We start from the raw sequence: 18,878 nt of genomic DNA, 5'->3' as shown, positions 1-18,878 counted from the left end.
TACTGCACGAGGAAATCAACAGCAATATAATGGCGTTTCAGCGCTGTCAATGGCGCTGACACACTTGAGTCACAATTGATCATATAAATGTGATTTTCAAATCAGAATATAAGTATCATGTATTTCATTTATGGATTTCAGGGACCAAATTCATAGTTTTCATTTCAGACTTTTACCCTTTTACTACATTAAGTTTGTAACTTACATACTACTGTGTTTTAGAAATCTAGATATACCACATATTGTTCACCTTTCCAGAATTTTCTGGTGGTTCCCATATATTTGCATTTTAAAGTCCATTTGCACCCAATTTTCAAACTTGCTTGAGTAATGTCCACTACACTGCATCCAGTCTGGATATGATCAAATTATTAACATTTTTCTTTCAGAAATGTAGTACACACTTTGTTTATGCTGCACTGACATGAGGCAATAATGTAACAAAAGCAAATTAATGGAGAAGACAACAATGCAGATAGGATGACTGTTGTGATGATAAGGTATTATCAAAATCTGTGCAGTCTTGAGGCTACTGCAGGCTACAGAAATTAAGTGAAACAAGGAACCTGTAACGGTGTAAAAAGATAAATGTAATTCATATCCAAAGTGAGTAAACTGCATTCAAGCATGATCACCAAAATGCTAATTATTTATCGTTAAAAATCTACAATATCATTTGAAACAAGTCATAATGTTTTCTGTCCAGAAGGTGTCAGTGTCATATCAGCATAAACTGTTGTTTTACACTGTTGGCCCTGCCCCTTCCAGAGAGGTTTTGTTCTGGTGAACGGACAGGAAACAGTGTACCTTCAAGACAAGCGAGTGTTGTCGTTGTGGCATTTGCAGGTAGTTAAACTGAAAATATGGGACACATTTAAACAGTGTATTTTGTGCCTTAGGCAATTTCCTAATTCGTAATGACTGTGAGTGGATAAAATAATAAAAACAATATTAAACTAAGCTGAAACGATGGGAGCCGGAGGACAAAGACGAGGAATACACTACTGGTGGGTAGCCTTCCGCTTCTCTGTGATGCTGAGCTGCGTGGAGCGGGTTTCAGCTCAGATAAAATATTCAGTTCCAGAGGAAGTCAAAGTGGGATCTGTTGTTGGAAATGTCGCCAAGGATCTAGGATTGGACATCAGCTCGTTGGAGGACAGACGGTTTCGTATTGTCTCTGGAACTGAAGATGCTCAGTTTGAAGTCAGTCAGAACAATGGCGTGTTGTATGTGCATAAAAATATCGACCGAGAGGAGCTCTGTGAAAGCGCTTTGTCGTGTTTGATAAACCTGAAAATGGTAGCTGAGAACCCCATGGAAATACATTACGTGGCGGTGGAAATTATTGATGTAAATGATAATTCACCCAGTTTCCAGGAGGAAGAACATTTATTAGAAATTTCTGAGTCCACGGTTCCTGGCAAACGCTTCCAATTACCAACTGCCCGCGATCCAGATGCTGGCATTAATACAGTACGGGTGTATAAATTAAGTCAAAACGAATATTTTAATGTACAAATTCGAGAGACAGCAGAGGACAAGATACCATTCTTAGTTTTGCAAAAGTCTCTAGATCGGGAAAAAGACCCTGAGCACAAACTTATATTGACAGCAGTTGACGGTGGAAATCCACCGAGATCAGGGACTCTTAATGTCACAGTCGCAGTCCTCGATTCAAATGATAACCATCCCGTTTTTAGCCAAGAAGTGTATTCAGTGACTATACCTGAAAAAGTGGACGCAGAAACAAGTGTAATTACGGTAAAGGCAACGGATGTGGATGAGGGTGTAAATGGAGATGTTGAGTATTTTTTCGGTGGCCAAATTGATCGGAAAGTATATGACATGTTTGTCTTAGATAAAGACACTGGTGAAATTCGAGTAAAAGGTGAAATTGACTTTGAAAAGCTTGACGTTTATAAGTTAAATGTCCATGCCACTGACAAAGGACAACCTCCAATGAGTACTGATTGTAGGGTGATCATCAAAGTACTTGACAAAAACGACAACAAACCTGAAATAGAAGTGACATCCCTGTCAAACATGGTATCTGAAGACTCAAAACCTGGGACTGTGGTTTCTCTTATTAGTATTACAGACAAAGACGCTGGTTTAAACGGCAAAGTAATATGTAGTCTTTCAGATAATGTGCCATTTGAATTGAAACAGTCATTTCAAGATAATATGTATTCGTTAGTTCTGAAAAATCGTTTGGACCGAGAATCAGTTTCGCATTACGACATCGAAATAACAGCTACAGACTGTGGACAGCCTCCCCTGTCTACATTCAAAACTCTGAGCATTGATGTATCAGACGTGAATGATAACAACCCAGAATTTTTACACAATCCCATTGAACTTTACCTGAGAGAAAATAACGTACCAGGAAACACGATATTTTCTGTGACTGCCTCGGATAAAGACTTGAATGAAAATGGGGCTTTAACTTATCATATCGTTAGAGAGGAGGGAAGTCACGTTAAAATTGTAGCATTTTTAAATATCAATCCAGAAAATGGACAAATATCCGCGCTGAAGAGTTTTGACTTTGAAACACTGAAAACTTTCCAGTTCCACGTTGTTGCGTCAGATTCTGGAACTCCGCCACTAAGCAGCAACGTCACAGTCAACGTCTTCATTCTGGATCAGAACGACAACGCTCCAGTCATCCTGTATCCAGTCAGCTCCAACGGTTCTGCTGAAGGTGTGGAGGAGATTCCCCGCAATGTGAACGCAGGACACTTGGTGACTAAAGTCAGAGCCTATGACGCTGATATAGGATATAACGGCTGGTTACTGTTTTCACTGCAGGAAGTTACTGACCACAGTCTCTTTGGTTTGGACCGCTATACAGGACAGATCAGAACACTTCGCTCATTCACAGAGACAGACGAGGCCCAGCATAAACTGCTCATACTGGTCAAAGACAATGGGAACGTTTCCCTCTCAGCAACAGCTACTGTGATTGTCAAACTTGTGGAGCCAAAAGAAGCTTTTGCAGCATCTGATGTTAAAAGTTCATCAAAAGCAGATGAGGATAATAATGTGACTTTTTATCTGATGATAACTTTGGGCTCAGTTTCAGCACTTTTTCTCATCAGTATCATCGTGCTGATTGCAATGCAGTGCTCAAAATCCACTGACTATACTTCTAAATATCTACAAAAGACTAATTATGATGGGACACTGTGTCACAGCATCCAGTACAGATCTGGAGACAAACGCTACATGTTAGTTGGACCCAGAATGAGTATAGGATCTACTATAGTCCCGGGCAGCCATGCGAATACACTAGTGCTCCCTGACAGGAGGAGAACATCTGAGGAGGTAAGACATATTTCGATTTCAGTTTAAGTTATTGTTCATGAACTCAGAGAGGATTTACTGCGGGTTATTAAGATAATCTGCTCCTAACAGATAAGATTTGATTTAAAAAATCTGAACAATTGTTTAATGTTTAATACACACAGTAAATGTTCTTAAGTATTTTAACACGTTTTTATCCAAGTATTATACATTTCTCCTATCCCTCTGTTGAAATAAGAAGATGCGATTAGGCTACTAACATGACACTGTATTTAATGGCGCTATCGATGAGTTATGGCCTAGCGCTGTCCGAGGTGCTGAAGTGTTGTTGTGGTGATATTGGTCACACAGTGGTGATTTTAAGTGGGGTTTTGAGTTGAAGTTCGGACATGTGTTTTTAAGATGGCATTTTTTCCACTTGAAACTTTATATCGACAGAACGGCATATTTTGTAGCCCTGTCCATGGTGCTGACACTGAGTCACGCTTGGTCACATTGAGGGGATTTACACATGAGAATGTAAATTTCCTTTTAAGGTTTTATGCATTTCATTGATAGATTTCAAGAATCAAACATGTGGTTGGTATTTTATACCAATTACTCCAAATCACTGAGATTGTTACTCATCACACCGCTGTGTTTAGATGTTAATGTATGTTGTCCGCCGTTTACCAGGAATCCAGTGGTTCCCATAGATTTGCACGATATTAAACACATGAGCACACCCTTGAAACTTTAATTTCCATTGCACTACATCCCGTCTAGATACATTTTTATAAAGGTATCATTTTTGTTAAGGAAATTGAATACTCGCTATTTTTACATAGCACTGCCACGAAGCGATAATGATACACGCACATAAACATTATTGCAGACGTCGTGTTTACGGTAATGAAAAGGTATCCTGTGGAAGACAATCGGTTAACTGGTTGTCATGGAGAAATGAAGGGAAACTAGTCACCTAGATTTGTTTATAAAAAGAAAGAAAGAAAGAAAAAAAAAACATAAAGCAAAACTACAACCGCAGAATCTATATTTAAACTCTGGTCAGCAAAATATAAATTAATTGTAGTTAAGACGCCATAATTACCAAACACAAAGGTATTTTCTTTTAATGTTGCGGGTTGGTTTAGAAACACGTCATAATGTGTTCTGTCCAGAAGGTGTCAGTGTCATTTCAGCATAATCTGTTATGTTATACTGTTGGCCCTGCCCCTTCCAGAGAGGTTTTGTTCTGGTGAACAGACAGGAGATAATGTACATTCAAGACAAACCAGGGTTGTCGTTGTGGTATTTGCACGTAGTTAAGTTAAAAATATGAGTCACATTTCCACAGTATATTTTGCTTCTTAGGCGATTTCCTCTGACATAAGGATTTTGAGTGGATATAATAATAAAAACAATATTAAACTAAGCTGAAACGATGGGAGCCGGAGGACAAAGACGAGGAATACACTACTGGTGGGTAGCCTTCCGCTTCTCTGTGATGCTGAGCTGCGTGGAGCGGGTTTCAGCTCAGATAAAATATTCAGTTCCAGAGGAAGTCAAAGTGGGATCTGTTGTTGGAAATGTCGCCAAGGATCTAGGATTGGACATCAGCTCGTTGGAGGACAGACGGTTTCGTATTGTCTCTGGAACTGAAGATGCTCAGTTTGAAGTCAGTCAGAACAATGGCGTGTTGTATGTGCATAAAAATATCGACCGAGAGGAGCTCTGTGAAAGCGCTTTGTCGTGTTTGATAAACCTGAAAATGGTAGCTGAGAACCCCATGGAAATACATTACGTGGCGGTGGAAATTATTGATGTAAATGATAACTCACCCAGTTTTCAGGAAGATGAAAAAATATTAGAAATTTCTGAGTCCACATTGCCAGGAAAACGCTTCCAATTACCAACTGCCCGCGATCCAGATGTTGGCATCAATACAGTACGGGTGTATAAATTAAGTCAAAACGAATATTTTAATACACAAATTCGAGAGAGAGGAGAGGATAAAATTCCATTCTTAGTTTTGCAAAAGTCTCTAGATCGGGAAAAAGATCATGAGCACAAACTTATATTGACAGCAGTTGACGGTGGAAATCCACCGAGATCAGGGACTCTTAATGTCACAGTTATAGTCCTCGATTCAAACGATAACCACCCTATATTTAGCCAAGAAGTGTATTCAGTGACTATACCTGAAAACGTGGACACAGAAACAAGTGTAATTACTGTAAAGGCAACTGATTTGGATGAGGGTGCAAATGGAGATGTTGAGTATTTTTTTGGTGGGGAACTTGATCCTAAAATATATGACGTCTTTGTCTTAGATAAAGACACTGGTGAAATTCGAGTAAAAGGCGAAATTGACTTTGAAAAGGCTGACGTTTATAAGTTAGATGTCCATGCCACTGACAAAGGACAACCTCCAATGAGTACTGATTGTAGGGTGATCATCAAAGTACTCGACGAAAACGACAACAAACCTGTAATAGATGTGACATCCCTGTCAAACATGGTATCTGAAGACTCAAAACCTGGGACTGTGGTTTCTCTTATTAGTATTACAGACAAAGACGCTGGTTTAAACGGCAAAGTAATATGTAGTCTTTCAGATAATGTGCCATTTGAATTAAAACCGTCATTTCAAGATAATATGTATTCGTTAGTTCTGAAAAATCGTTTGGACCGAGAATCAGTTTCGCATTACGACATCGAAATAACAGCTACAGACTGTGGACAGCCTCCCCTGTCTACATTCAAAACTCTGAGCATTGATGTATCAGACGTGAATGATAACAACCCAGAATTTTTACACAATCCCATTGAACTTTACCTGAGAGAAAATAACGTACCAGGAAACACGATATTTTCTGTGACTGCCTCGGATAAAGACTTGAATGAAAATGGGGCTTTAACTTATCATATCGTTAGAGAGGAGGGAAGTCACGTTAAAATTGTAGCATTTTTAAATATCAATCCAGATAATGGACAAATATCCGCGCTGAAGAGTTTTGACTTTGAAACACTGAAAACTTTCCAGTTCCACGTTGTTGCGTCAGATTCTGGAACTCCGTCACTAAGCAGCAACGTCACAGTCAACGTCTTCATTCTGGATCAGAACGACAACGCTCCAGTCATCCTGTATCCAGTCAGCTCCAACGGTTCTGCTGAAGGTGTGGAGGAGATTCCCCGCAATGTGAACGCGGGACACTTGGTGACTAAAGTCAGAGCCTATGACGCTGATATAGGATATAACGGCTGGTTACTGTTTTCACTGCAGGAAGTTACTGACCACAGTCTCTTTGGTTTGGACCGCTATACAGGACAGATCAGAACACTTCGCTCATTCACAGAGACAGACGAGGCCCAGCATAAACTGCTCATACTGGTCAAAGACAATGGGAACGTTTCCCTCTCAGCAACAGCTACTGTGATTGTCAAACTTGTGGAGCCCAAAGAGGCTTTTGCAGCATCTGATGTTAAAAGTTCATCAAAAGCAGATGAGGATAATAATGTGACTTTTTATCTGATGATAACTTTGGGCTCAGTTTCAGCACTTTTTCTCATCAGTATCATTGTGCTGATTGCAATGCAGTGCTCAAAATCCACTGACTATACTTCTAAATATCTGCAAGAGACTAATTATGATGGGACACTGTGTCACAGCATCCAGTACAGATCTGGAGACAAACGCTACATGTTAGTTGGACCCAGAATGAGTATAGGATCTACTATAGTCCCTGGCAGCCATGCGAATACACTAGTGCTCCCTGACAGGAGGAGAACATCTGAGGAGGTAAGACGATGTTTCAATTTTAATTGAACATATTGCTTATGCGCTTACAGAGACTTTACTTTGGTTTGCATATGATAATTTCCCCCTAACCAACAACATTACCTCTATAAACATGTAAAACAATCCATGCTCACTGCTTACAGGAAAAGTCTTTGGTGTTTTAAGATAATTTCATTTAAGTATTGTCACTGTAACTTATGTCTCTCTTAGAACAAGAAAATGTGTTTAGGCTACCAACATGACACCATGTTCAGTGGAGTCCTCGATGGTTTATGTCCTGGCGCTGCCCAGGTTGCTCAAGTTTTGGTCGTATAAGTTACAATATGGTGATTTTAAGTTAGGATTTGGATTTCAGTTTGGATATGTCTTTTAAGCATCATTGTTGGGCTAATCCACTGGGAAATCTACAGCACTTAGCCAGCATAGTTCATAGCACTGTCCAAGGTGCTGACACTGGGTCACTGTCAGTCATATTGAAGTATTTTTCAAGACAGATAGATAGAAAGATAGATAGATAGATAGATAGATAGATAGATAGATAGATAGATAGATAGATAGATAGATAGATAGATAGATAGATACCGTGTTCATTCCCTTGTAGAAAATCAGTTGTTCAGCAGTTCGCATATGTATGCAGTTTAGATTATTTTTTTTAAAGCAATGGACACACAGTTACGTGGTTTAAAGCTACAAGGACGTGTTGCTCGTCTGTCCGGCACATGTGCATGACAGTGTTATGTGAGTTTCATTTTAAAACTTCACGTACTTCATTTATGCATTTCAGGGATGTTGGTCACTTAAGAACTACTGTGTTTTTAAGTGTCAGAGTATCAGAACACTTCGCTCATTCACAGAGACAGACGAGGCCCAGCATAAACTGCTCATACTGGTCAAAGACAATGGGAACGTTTCCCTCTCAGCAACAGCTACTGTGATTGTCAAACTTGTGGAGCCCAAAGAAGCTTTTGCAGCTTCTGATGTTAAAAGTTCATCAAAAGACAGTGAAGATAATAATGTGACTTTTTATCTGATGATAACTTTGGGCTCAGTTTCAGCACTTTTTCTCATCAGTATCATTGTGCTGATTGCAATGCAGTGCTCAAAATCCACTGACTACACTTCTAAATATCTACAAGAGACTAATTATGATGGGACACTGTGTCACAGCATCCAGTACAGATCTGGAGACAAACGCTACATGTTAGTTGGACCCAGAATGAGTATAGGATCTACTATAGTCCCGGGCAGCCATGCGAATACACTAGTGCTCCCTGACAGGAGGAGAACATCTGAGGAGGTAAGGGCTTGAAAACAATGTGATATGTAGCATGTTATATGCATTCCACTCCATTATTACTATTCTTTATCACTACCAAACATCTCAACACAATCTCGACCACATCACAAGTCTGACTACAAGTTTTTAAAACAATGATACTCAACTAAGAAACTTAATACATATCATAATTTGTGCAAGCCCATTAACTGCAGGATGTTATATACACTTCAACTAATACACTGCTTAGAGTAGCTCCAGAGACATTCTATTCATCTTGTATTTTTACACAAACAACTTGAACAAAGATATCCATTTGGAAAGCTTTATTGTAGCCCTTATATGAGCACCACTGGTTTGAATTTTTATTTTGAGAATATATAGTCTAGTACTCCTCCTATGACCTCTGGGTGTCAGCATTACATTGGGAAACCATTGGAAAACTTGTCCCTCCCCTCTCGCAGCTTTTGTTTGCCCCCTGAAAGACAGAAGAGAAGGCAGTTGAATCAAGCTCGCCATCAGATGGAATCGTATTTGCAAACGTGCAATGGGTTGGATATAGAAAATCACAGTTTGCAGTAACAGGCTTTTGTGTATACATTGTATATTTTGCTGAATAAGGATGGGGACTAAAAGAACACCCAGAAAGAGAAACTCCTGCTTTTCTTTTTACTTGGCTATACTGCTGTTTTTCGGAAAAATGGCTTTGGCAGAAATAAGGTACTCTATTCCAGAGGAGGTTAAAGAAGGAACTGTTGTTGGAAATGCTGCGAAGGATCTTGGCATTGACATCACCTCTTTGTCTGACCGAAGGTTCCGTGTTGTTTCTGAATCTAAGGAGGGGTTTTTTGAGGTAAACCAGAACAATGGGGCACTGTACGTTCATAAGAAAATCGACAGAGAGGAGTTCTGTCACGGCAGTGGTGCCTGTCTGATGGAACTAAAAGCCATAGTCGAAAACCCTTTGGAAATACACTATGTAGTCGTGGAAATTACCGACGTAAATGATCACTCCCCTAGTTTTCCTGAAAAACAGCAGACGTTTGAGATAGCAGAGCATATCTTGCCAGGGAGGCGATTTCAGCTGCACACTGCTCGTGACCCGGATGCTGGAATTAACACTATTCGTACGTACACTTTAACGTCAAATGAAAACTTTGAAATTGATATCCGTCAAAGTGATGAGGATAAGATACCGTTTTTAGTGCTGAAGAAGCCGTTAGACAGAGAACAAAAGAGCAAACATACGCTCCTGGTTACAGCAGCTGATGGAGGTAAGCCTCCACGAACAGGCACACTGAATGTTTCCATTATTGTTCTTGACATTAATGACAACCGTCCGATATTTAGTCAGGAGATTTACCAAATTGAAATACAAGAAAACGTTCCAGTCGGTACGTCCGTATTTCAAATAAATGCGACGGATCCAGATGAAGGCACCAACGGAGAAATTGAATACAGCCTTGGAAAAACTCTTAAAAAGGTGGTGTATGAAACTTTTGAACTGGACAAATTAACTGGAGAGATTAGAGTAAAAGGAGCAGTGGACTATGAAGAAAACGATGTTTATAAACTGGATATTGAGGCATCAGACAAAGGGCAACCTCCATTAACGGGTGAATGTAGGGTCATTATAAAAATTAAAGATATCAATGATAATCCGCCGGAAATAGAAGTCACATCACTGTCAAGTACAGTGTCGGAAGAGTCAAAGCCTGGCACTGTGATTTCGCTTCTCAGTGTTCGAGACAAGGACTCCGGTGTCAATGGAAAAATAATTGCAAGTATAACCTCGGACGTGCCTTTTCAATTACAGCCATCCTACAAAGAGAACATATATTCAGTTATTACTAAGGAATTTTTGGATAGAGAAGAGGTGTCACTTTATGAAATAACAGTAAAAGCCACTGATTGTGGTGAACCTCCCTTATCAAATTTCAAAACTCTTAGCATTCAGATATCAGATGTTAATGACAACAGTCCACAATTCTCTCAAAATCCTTTACAGTTTTACCTGGTAGAAAATAACGTCGCTGGAAAGTCGATATTCTCTGTAAGTGCAACAGACAAAGATGTCAACGACAATGCAGCTATTTCATATCGTATTATGAGAGAAGGAAGTCAAAATGACATTTTGTCCTTTCTAAATATAAATCCTAGTAATGGGCACATCACCGCGCTAAAAAGTTTTGACTTTGAGACACTGAAAACTTTCCAGTTCCACGTTGTTGCGTCAGATTCTGGAACTCCGCCACTAAGCAGCAACGTCACAGTGAACGTCTTCATTCTGGATCAGAACGACAACGCTCCAGTCATCCTGTATCCAGTCAGCTCCAACGGTTCTGCTGAAGGTGTGGAGGAGATTCCCCGCAATGTGAACGCAGGACACTTGGTGACTAAAGTCAGAGCCTATGACGCTGATATAGGATATAACGGCTGGTTACTGTTTTCACTGCAGGAAGTTACTGACCACAGTCTCTTTGGTTTGGACCGCTATACAGGACAGATCAGAACACTTCGCTCATTCACAGAGACAGACGAGGCCCAGCATAAACTGCTCATACTGGTCAAAGACAATGGGAACGTTTCCCTCTCAGCAACAGCTACTGTGATTGTCAAACTTGTGGAGCCAAAAGAGGCTTTTGCAGCTTCTGATGTTAAAAGTTCATCAAAAGCAGATGAGGATAATAATGTGACTTTTTATCTGATGATAACTTTGGGCTCAGTTTCAGCACTTTTTCTCATCAGTATCATTGTGCTGATTGCAATGCAGTGCTCAAAATCCACTGACTATACTTCTAAATATCTACAAGAAACTAATTATGATGGGACACTGTGTCACAGCATCCAGTACAGATCTGGAGACAAACGCTACATGTTAGTTGGACCCAGAATGAGTATAGGATCTACTATAGTCCCGGGCAGCCATGCGAATACACTAGTGCTCCCTGACAGGAGGATAACATCTGAGGAGGTAAGGACATGTTTTGATTTTAACTGAAAACATTTTTCACACACTGACAGAGTTTACTGCGGGTTAAGCTAATTTCCTCCTAACTGATGAGATTAGAAACGTATAAAACATTTAAGTACTAAAGGGCAAATGTTATCAAATGTTTCATGCAATTTTCATTTAAATCTCACCAGTTTCACTTATACCGGTGAGTTTATGCGACTAACACAACACTGTATTTCATTGCGCTATCGATTTACAGTATTTGATAGTCACAAGTCAAAACTTTTGACACAGTGTGTACATACGTTTGAAAGTGTCTCCAAACTTTTGACAGGTACTGTATATATCCTAGCGCTGTCCAAGGGGCTGAAGTGTTGTTATGGTTGTATTGGTCACACTGTGGTGATTTTAAGTTTGGATTTGAGTTTCAGTTCAAATATGTCTGTAACAATATTTTTAGGCTACGCCAATCTATGCCAGCAGGACGGCGTATTTCATAGCGCTGTCCATGGTGCTGACATTGAGTCACACTTGGCCATATTTAAGCAGTTTTCAAGCCACAAGGTAGGTTCCCTTTTAAAGCTTTATGCATTCAATCGATGGATTTCAAGGACACTGTGCCACATTATCTAGTGTAGATCTGGAGACTGAATAAGTTGATTCGTTATGAAAACATAGTATTGATTATTTAGGAAAGAGACAGAGTATTGTTGTGCGTTTCGATCAAAGTCTTAACATTATTTAACGTTTTCCCTTTTTGTAAACTGTGGTGGTTTTGCCCACGTTTAAACACTTTAAAAGGTAGATAGTTTAGTTTGCCACCATAATAACGCATCGGCTTTTGCGCCGTCCATGGTGCTGAAAGATTTTTTTCCAAGTATATGAGGTTTCGTGAAACTACACAGTGGAATCCTGTCTTTCTCCTTTTTAACAAATGTAAGCACTGAATGGTCCACTGGGTGTCAGTGTTACAGTAGCAAATTGCTGAGGCATCAGGCGAAATAGACTGCCCCTTTGAAACAGTGTCTTTTTTCGGTTCGACCACAGAGAATGCCATCTTTTCGGATTTTGATCCCTACACTTCCGAGTGCGAACGTCGTTTTCTGAAATATGATCTCAGGACAACTGGAGGTGTTTTAAAAGGAAGATACATGTGGATGCCATTTTAATTGATTACACCAAAGGGGACAAAGGACAAAGAGCAGGATGATGTTTTGGTCGCGTCCTCTGTTTTTCTCTCTGCTGTTTTGCTTTGGTGAGCTGGTCATCGCTCAAATAAAATACTCGACTCCAGAGGAAGTTAAAGTGGGAGCTATTATTGGAAATGTTGCCAAAGATTTGGGCCTGGATGTCAGTACCTTGACAAACAGACGATTCCGCATTGTGTCTGGAGCTCAGGACGCGCTATTTGAGGTAAACCCGAACAATGGGGTTTTGTATGTTCATAAGAATCTAGACCGGGAACAGCTGTGTGATAGAAATGGCGCCTGTTTAACAGACCTAAAAATCGTCGTTGAAAATCCACTTGAAATCCATTATGTCACAGTGGAAATAACTGATGCGAATGACCATGTACCGAGTTTTGCTGAGAAAGAAAAGATCATTGAAATAGCAGAGACGACTTTACCAGGGGCGAGATTTCAGCTACCAGGCGCACGTGACCCTGATGTTGGAATAAATTCCATCCAGCGCTATAAACTTAGTCAAAACGACAATTTCCATCTAGAAATTCGAGATAGGGGAGAGGATAAAATCCCTTTCTTAGTGTTACAGAGACACTTGGACAGAGAGCAGAAAACAAACCATAGCCTTATTTTAACCGCTATAGATGGAGGGGCACCGCCAAAATCTGCAAATCTTAATCTTACCATAAAGGTTCTCGACATCAATGACAACAGACCTACTTTTTCGAAAGAGGTTTATTCTGTGATGATACAAGAAAATGTTGCTTTAGATACAGTTGTGATAAAAGTCGAAGCAACTGATCTGGACGAAGGAACGAATGGGGATGTCGAGTATGCCTTCGGGGGTGACAGGAATTCCAAGGTGTTGGAGCTGTTTACCCTAGACAGAAAGACAGGCGAAATTCGAGTTAACGGACAAATTGACTATGAGACAGCCGATGTATTCAAGTTAGACGTCCAAGCCTCTGACAAAGGTCAGCCGCCGATGACAACGGACTGTAGAGTCCTAATAAAGATTCAAGATATCAATGACAATAAACCGGAGATAGAAGTGACATCAATATCCAACATGGTCCCAGAAGATTCAAAACACGGGACCGTAATTTCTCTTATCAGTGTTACAGACGTTGATTCGGGCCTGAATGGCAAAGTCATATGCAGTCTGACAGAGAATGTACCATTTGAATTAAAGCCGTCATTTAAAGAAAATATGTATTCGTTGGTGACAAAAGAAACATTGGACAGGGAAACTGTGTCACATTATGACATTTCTATCACAGCCACCGACTGTGGGGAGCCTCCTCTTTCCACATTCAAAACCTTGAGCATTCAGGTGTCAGATGTCAATGATAACATCCCAGAGTTCTCACACAGTCCCCTGGAGTTATATTTAACTGAAAACAATGCTCCTGGCGCATCGATATTTTCTGTGTATGCATTTGATAAAGACTTAAACGAAAATGCTGCAGTGTCCTATCGTATAATCAGAGGGATAGGCGGTCATAATGATATGGCATCTTTTCTAAATATAAATTCTGATAACGGACACATTTCAGCCCTGAAAAGTTTTGACTTTGAAACACTGAAAACTTTCCAGTTCCACGTTGTTGCGTCAGATTCTGGAACTCCGTCACTAAGCAGCAACGTCACAGTGAACGTTTTCATTCTGGATCAGAACGACAACGCTCCAGTCATCCTGTATCCAGTCAGCTCCAACGGTTCTGCTGAAGGTGTGGAGGAGATTCCCCGCAATGTGAACGCAGGACACTTGGTGACTAAAGTCAGAGCCTATGACGCTGATATAGGATATAACGGCTGGTTACTGTTTTCACTGCAGGAAGTTACTGACCACAGTCTCTTTGGTTTGGACCGCTATACAGGACAGATCAGAACACTTCGCTCATTCACAGAGACAGACGAGGCCCAGCATAAACTGCTCATACTGGTCAAAGACAATGGGAACGTTTCCCTCTCAGCAACAGCTACTGTGATTGTCAAACTTGTGGAGCCCAAAGAAGCTTTTGCAGCATCGGATGTTAAAAGTTCATCAAAAGCAGATGAGGATAATAATGTGACTTTTTATCTGATGATAACTTTGGGCTCAGTTTCAGCACTTTTTCTCATCAGTATCATTGTGCTGATTGCAATGCAGTGCTCAAAATCCACAGACTACACTTCTAAATATCTGCAAGAGACCAATTATGATGGGACACTGTGTCACAGCATCCAGTACAGATCTGGAGACAAACGCTACATGTTAGTTGGACCCAGAATGAGTATAGGATCTACTATAGTCCCGGGCAGCCATGCAAATACACTAGTGCTTCCTGACAGGAGAGAAGCATCTGGAGAGGTAAGACTTAAAACAAAGTTGTATAAATATGTTTACAAGCATGCAGGCTCTTCTTTGTGTTGTGCTCAAAGTTTTCTTTTTATCTTGTCTTTTACAAAATGTACTGTTTCCTGTTTACTTTTATAGGGCTGTTTGAATTTCTTTTACCTTTTATTGTCTCATTTATCATGAAAACTGCTTGGTTACATAGAGATGTAAAAATTTAAGGTTGAAATGGATGTTGCTCTGTCTACAACAGCCACAGTGTCTTGTTCATGCACATGCACACTAAGGGCCTTGATGAATACTAATAAATGTGATATATATAAACGAGCTCATCTTTTGTAATAAGGGCAGTCTGCATGGACAACCTGTGGATGTGTCCACTCTTTGTGGTACTGAAATGAAAGCTTAACAGCAAAACAGAGCAATTGTATTCTGTGTTTAGGAATGTGTGGGCAGTGATTTTTTTGACAGTTGAGTCTTGGGCCATTCCAACTTTTACTGACTGAAAAGCTGGAAGAAGTTGTTGTGTTTATGTTTATTTCTTTGAGCAGCATGGATGTCTTTGTTGTTTAAGTGGTGAACTACTTTTGTGCTACTTTTGTTATTGGGAGTGCGACTACTCATGATTGCAGTCCACGATGCAGATGTTGAAGAAGGTATAAAAAGATGTGATGAACTGAGGAGTATGTTTTGACTTAGTTGTTTTAACACTGTTTTAACGAGTTTTTTATTGGAGAGTAATTACTTGTGATTGCTGTCCATGGTGCTGAAAGACATGAACAGGTCAAGCGTAAAACAATTAATGATGAATCAATAAGCCGTTTGGTAACTTCAAGCCATATAGAATATCAGAGAGAAAAGACAGAACATAGAGCAATGTTAAAACAATGTTAAAATGCTGGACGCTGTAGGTTTACAAGGCCTGTCACACCTCTCTGTTTCTGCGCTCACGGCTGCTGGGAGATTTGAAAAATGTGACAGTATTAATTCGCAGTACCAACCTCTGGGTGTCACCATTAAATCGGGAAACCACAAACGAGTTCATCCCTCCCCTCGCAAACCGATTGTTTGCGATCTCAGTCGAGCAAAGAAAGCTCTTGAATTAAGCTCACCAGCCGATGAAATCACGTCTACGTTCTGTAAATATGCGATATTTAGGAGGAATGATTTATAATTGTTTATCGCATTAACGGGCTCTTGCGTATTTATGTATAGTTATATAAGGATGGGAACGGAAACAAAAACTAGAACGAGGGACTGCCCTTGTTTTGCTTTTTGTGCGGCTCTTCTGCTGTTTTTCGGAAATCAGGCTTTTGCCCAGATCAAGTACTCTGTTCCAGAGGAGGTGAAAGACGGAACTGTTGTTGGAAACGTTGCGAAGGATCTTGGGCTTGACATCACTTCTTTGATTGATCGAAGGTTCCGTGTTGTTTCTGGAAGTAAAGACGCTATTTTTGAAGTAAACCAGCATAATGGGGCGTTGTACGTCCATAATCATATTGACAGAGAGGAGCTCTGTCAAGGCAGCGGCGCCTGTCTAATGGAGCTGAAAATCCTTGTTGAAAATCCTTTGGAAATACACTATGTAGTTGTGGAAATTACTGATGTAAATGATCACTCTCCTGCTTTTCCTGAAAAGGAGCAGACATTTGAAATAGCAGAACATACGTTACCAGGAAGGCGATTTCAGCTGCACACTGCTCGAGACCCGGATGCTGGAATTAACTCTATTCGTACGTACACTTTAACGTCAAATGAACAATTTGAAGTAAATATCCGTCAAAGTGATGCGGGTAAAATACCATTTTTAGTCTTAAAAAAGTCGTTAGACAGAGAACAAAAAAACAAACACACGCTACTGGTTACAGCAGCTGATGGAGGTAAGCCTCCGCGAACAGGCACACTGAATGTTTCCATTATTGTTCTTGACAGTAATGACAATCGTCCGATATTTAGTCAGGAGATTTACAAAATTGAAATACAAGAAAACGTTCCAGTTGGCACTTCTGTATTTAAAATGAATGCCACGGATCCAGATGAAGGCACCAACGGAGAAATTGAATACAGCCTTGGAAAAACCCTGAGGCGTAAAGTCTATGACATTTTTGAATTGGACAAATTAACTGGAGAAATTAGAATAAAAGGAGCAGTGGACTATGAAGAAAACGACGTATATGAACTGGATGTTGAGGCATCAGATAAAGGCACACCTCCACTGACAGGTGAGTGTAGGGTCATTATAAAAATTAAAGACGTCAATGATAATCCGCCAGAAATAGAAGTTACATCACTGTCAAATACAGTGTCTGAAGACTCAAAGCCTGGCACAGTGATTTCACTTCTTAGCGTGCGGGATCAAGACTCCGGTGTCAATGGAAAGATTATTTCACACATAATTAATGATGTACCTTTTGAATTAAAGCCTTCCTATAAGGAGAACACATATTCTGTTGTTACTAAGGAATTTTTGGATCGAGAACAGGTGTCACAGTATGAAATAACAATAAAAGCCACCGACTGCGGTGAGCCTCCCTTATCTACATTTAAAAGTGTGAACATTCAGATATTGGATGTAAATGACAACAGTCCACATTTCGAACAAACCACGTTAGAGGTTTATCTTGCAGAAAATAACATAGTGGGGAAGTCAATATTCTCTGTCAGCGCAACAGACAGTGATCTGAATGACAATGCAGCAGTTTCGTACCATATTATGAGAGAAGGGAATCAAAATGACGTACTGTCTTTCCTCAATATAAATTCTGATAATGGACAAATATCCGCGCTAAAAAGTTTTGATTTTGAAACACTGAAAACTTTCCAGTTCCACGTTGTTGCGTCAGATTCTGGAACTCCGTCACTAAGCAGCAACGTCACAGTGAACGTCTTCATTCTGGATCAGAACGACAACGCTCCAGTCATCCTGTATCCAGTCAGCTCCAACGGTTCTGCTGAAGGTGTGGAGGAGATTCCCCGCAATGTGAACGCAGGACACTTGGTGACTAAAGTCAGAGCCTATGACGCTGATATAGGATATAACGGCTGGTTACTGTTTTCACTGCAGGAAGTTACTGACCACAGTCTCTTTGGTTTGGACCGCTATACAGGACAGATCAGAACACTTCGCTCATTCACAGAGACAGACGAGGCCCAGCATAAACTGCTCATACTGGTCAAAGACAATGGGAACGTTTCCCTCTCAGCAACAGCTACTGTGATTGTCAAACTTGTGGAGCCAAAAGAGGCTTTTGCAGCTTCTGATGTTAAAAGTTCATCAAAAGCAGATGAGGATAATAATGTGACTTTTTATCTGATGATAACTTTGGGCTCAGTTTCAGCACTTTTTCTCATCAGTATCATTGTGCTGATTGCAATGCAGTGCTCAAAATCCACTGACTACACTTCTAAATATCTACAAGAGACTAATTATGATGGGACACTGTGTCACAGCATCCAGTACAGATCTGGAGACAAACGCTACATGTTAGTCGGACCCAGAATGAGTATAGGATCTACTATAGTCCCTGGCAGCCATGTGAATACACTAGTGCTCCCTGACAGGAGGAGAACATCTGAGGAGGTAAGACCATGTTTGAATGCCATCACTCTAGCTGGTTTGCAGACACAGTTTCACGATGTTATTTTACATTTATATCCAAATAGCAGGAATCTCAGTGACAAGAAAGATTACTTTTACAAAAGTAATACATTTTTCCTGGCTTAATATGGTATCAACAATAAGTGTCAACTTTGATTCTTTTTCATTTTCTTGATTTATATTCATGGGAAGCATCTCTCCTTGCTGGCTATATAATGGGAGCTTAATGGTCAATGTTTTTATACACCGTTTTTGCTTAAATTGTTGCCTTTCACGCTTAAAAAGGAAAGTAGAATGATTCATTCCTATAGAATGAACAAAGGAAATACACACAAAATTGTAATTAAATCTTATATGCGTGAGTCTAAATGGCTTGTTGTCATGTGAGATGACCAGTGAATTGCCTTCTCATGAACAGTGTTTGGTTATAAGATCATAA

At 40.1% G+C, this 18,878-nt stretch overlaps 5 protein-coding genes across 5 annotated transcripts; all 5 read left to right on the top strand.

Annotated features, from left to right (window-relative positions):
• Positions 1-235: 235 nt before the first annotated feature.
• LOC139606256 (protocadherin alpha-8-like) lies at positions 236-3,361 on the top strand. The gene has a single exon (XM_071458331.1). It carries the CDS (start codon positions 970-972, stop codon positions 3,352-3,354), a length of 2,385 nt encoding a protein of 794 aa, XP_071314432.1. The 5' UTR covers positions 236-969; the 3' UTR covers positions 3,355-3,361.
• A 1,363-nt stretch (positions 3,362-4,724) lies between these two features.
• Positions 4,725-7,665, top strand: LOC139606257 (protocadherin alpha-8-like). Its single transcript, XM_071458332.1, has one exon. The coding sequence runs from the start codon at positions 4,730-4,732 to the stop codon at positions 7,112-7,114; it is 2,385 nt and encodes a 794-aa protein (XP_071314433.1). The 5' UTR covers positions 4,725-4,729; the 3' UTR covers positions 7,115-7,665.
• Positions 7,666-8,668: 1,003 nt separating this feature from the next.
• On the top strand, positions 8,669-11,402 carry LOC139605684 (protocadherin alpha-8-like). Its single transcript, XM_071457385.1, has one exon. The coding sequence runs from the start codon at positions 8,986-8,988 to the stop codon at positions 11,362-11,364; it is 2,379 nt and encodes a 792-aa protein (XP_071313486.1). The 5' UTR covers positions 8,669-8,985; the 3' UTR covers positions 11,365-11,402.
• Positions 11,403-12,521: 1,119 nt separating this feature from the next.
• On the top strand, positions 12,522-15,195 carry LOC139605673 (protocadherin alpha-8-like). Its single transcript, XM_071457375.1, has one exon. The coding sequence runs from the start codon at positions 12,526-12,528 to the stop codon at positions 14,980-14,982; it is 2,457 nt and encodes an 818-aa protein (XP_071313476.1). The 5' UTR covers positions 12,522-12,525; the 3' UTR covers positions 14,983-15,195.
• An 86-nt stretch (positions 15,196-15,281) lies between these two features.
• On the top strand, positions 15,282-18,565 carry LOC139605670 (protocadherin alpha-8-like). Its single transcript, XM_071457372.1, has one exon. It carries the CDS (start codon positions 16,049-16,051, stop codon positions 18,563-18,565), a length of 2,517 nt encoding a protein of 838 aa, XP_071313473.1. The 5' UTR covers positions 15,282-16,048.
• The last annotated feature ends 313 nt before the right edge of the window (positions 18,566-18,878 follow it).

This window comes from Trachinotus anak, unplaced genomic scaffold (genome assembly GCF_046630095.1).
Source record: "Trachinotus anak isolate AG129_WGS33_773 ecotype Australia unplaced genomic scaffold, CSIRO_AGI_Tana_v1 ptg000021l, whole genome shotgun sequence".
Lineage (NCBI taxonomy): Eukaryota > Metazoa > Chordata > Actinopteri > Carangiformes > Carangidae > Trachinotus > Trachinotus anak.
This window is presented reverse-complemented; position numbering and strand designations above follow the sequence as displayed.

What these genes read in the sequence shown, in the direction of transcription:
- LOC139606256 (XM_071458331.1), top strand. Translation starts at nt 970, where the DNA reads ATGGGAGCCGGAGGACAAAGACGAGGAATACACTACTGGTGGGTAGCC.
- LOC139606257 (XM_071458332.1), top strand. Translation starts at nt 4,730, where the DNA reads ATGGGAGCCGGAGGACAAAGACGAGGAATACACTACTGGTGGGTAGCC.
- LOC139605684 (XM_071457385.1), top strand. Translation starts at nt 8,986, where the DNA reads ATGGGGACTAAAAGAACACCCAGAAAGAGAAACTCCTGCTTTTCTTTT.
- LOC139605673 (XM_071457375.1), top strand. Translation starts at nt 12,526, where the DNA reads ATGATGTTTTGGTCGCGTCCTCTGTTTTTCTCTCTGCTGTTTTGCTTT.
- LOC139605670 (XM_071457372.1), top strand. Translation starts at nt 16,049, where the DNA reads ATGTATAGTTATATAAGGATGGGAACGGAAACAAAAACTAGAACGAGG.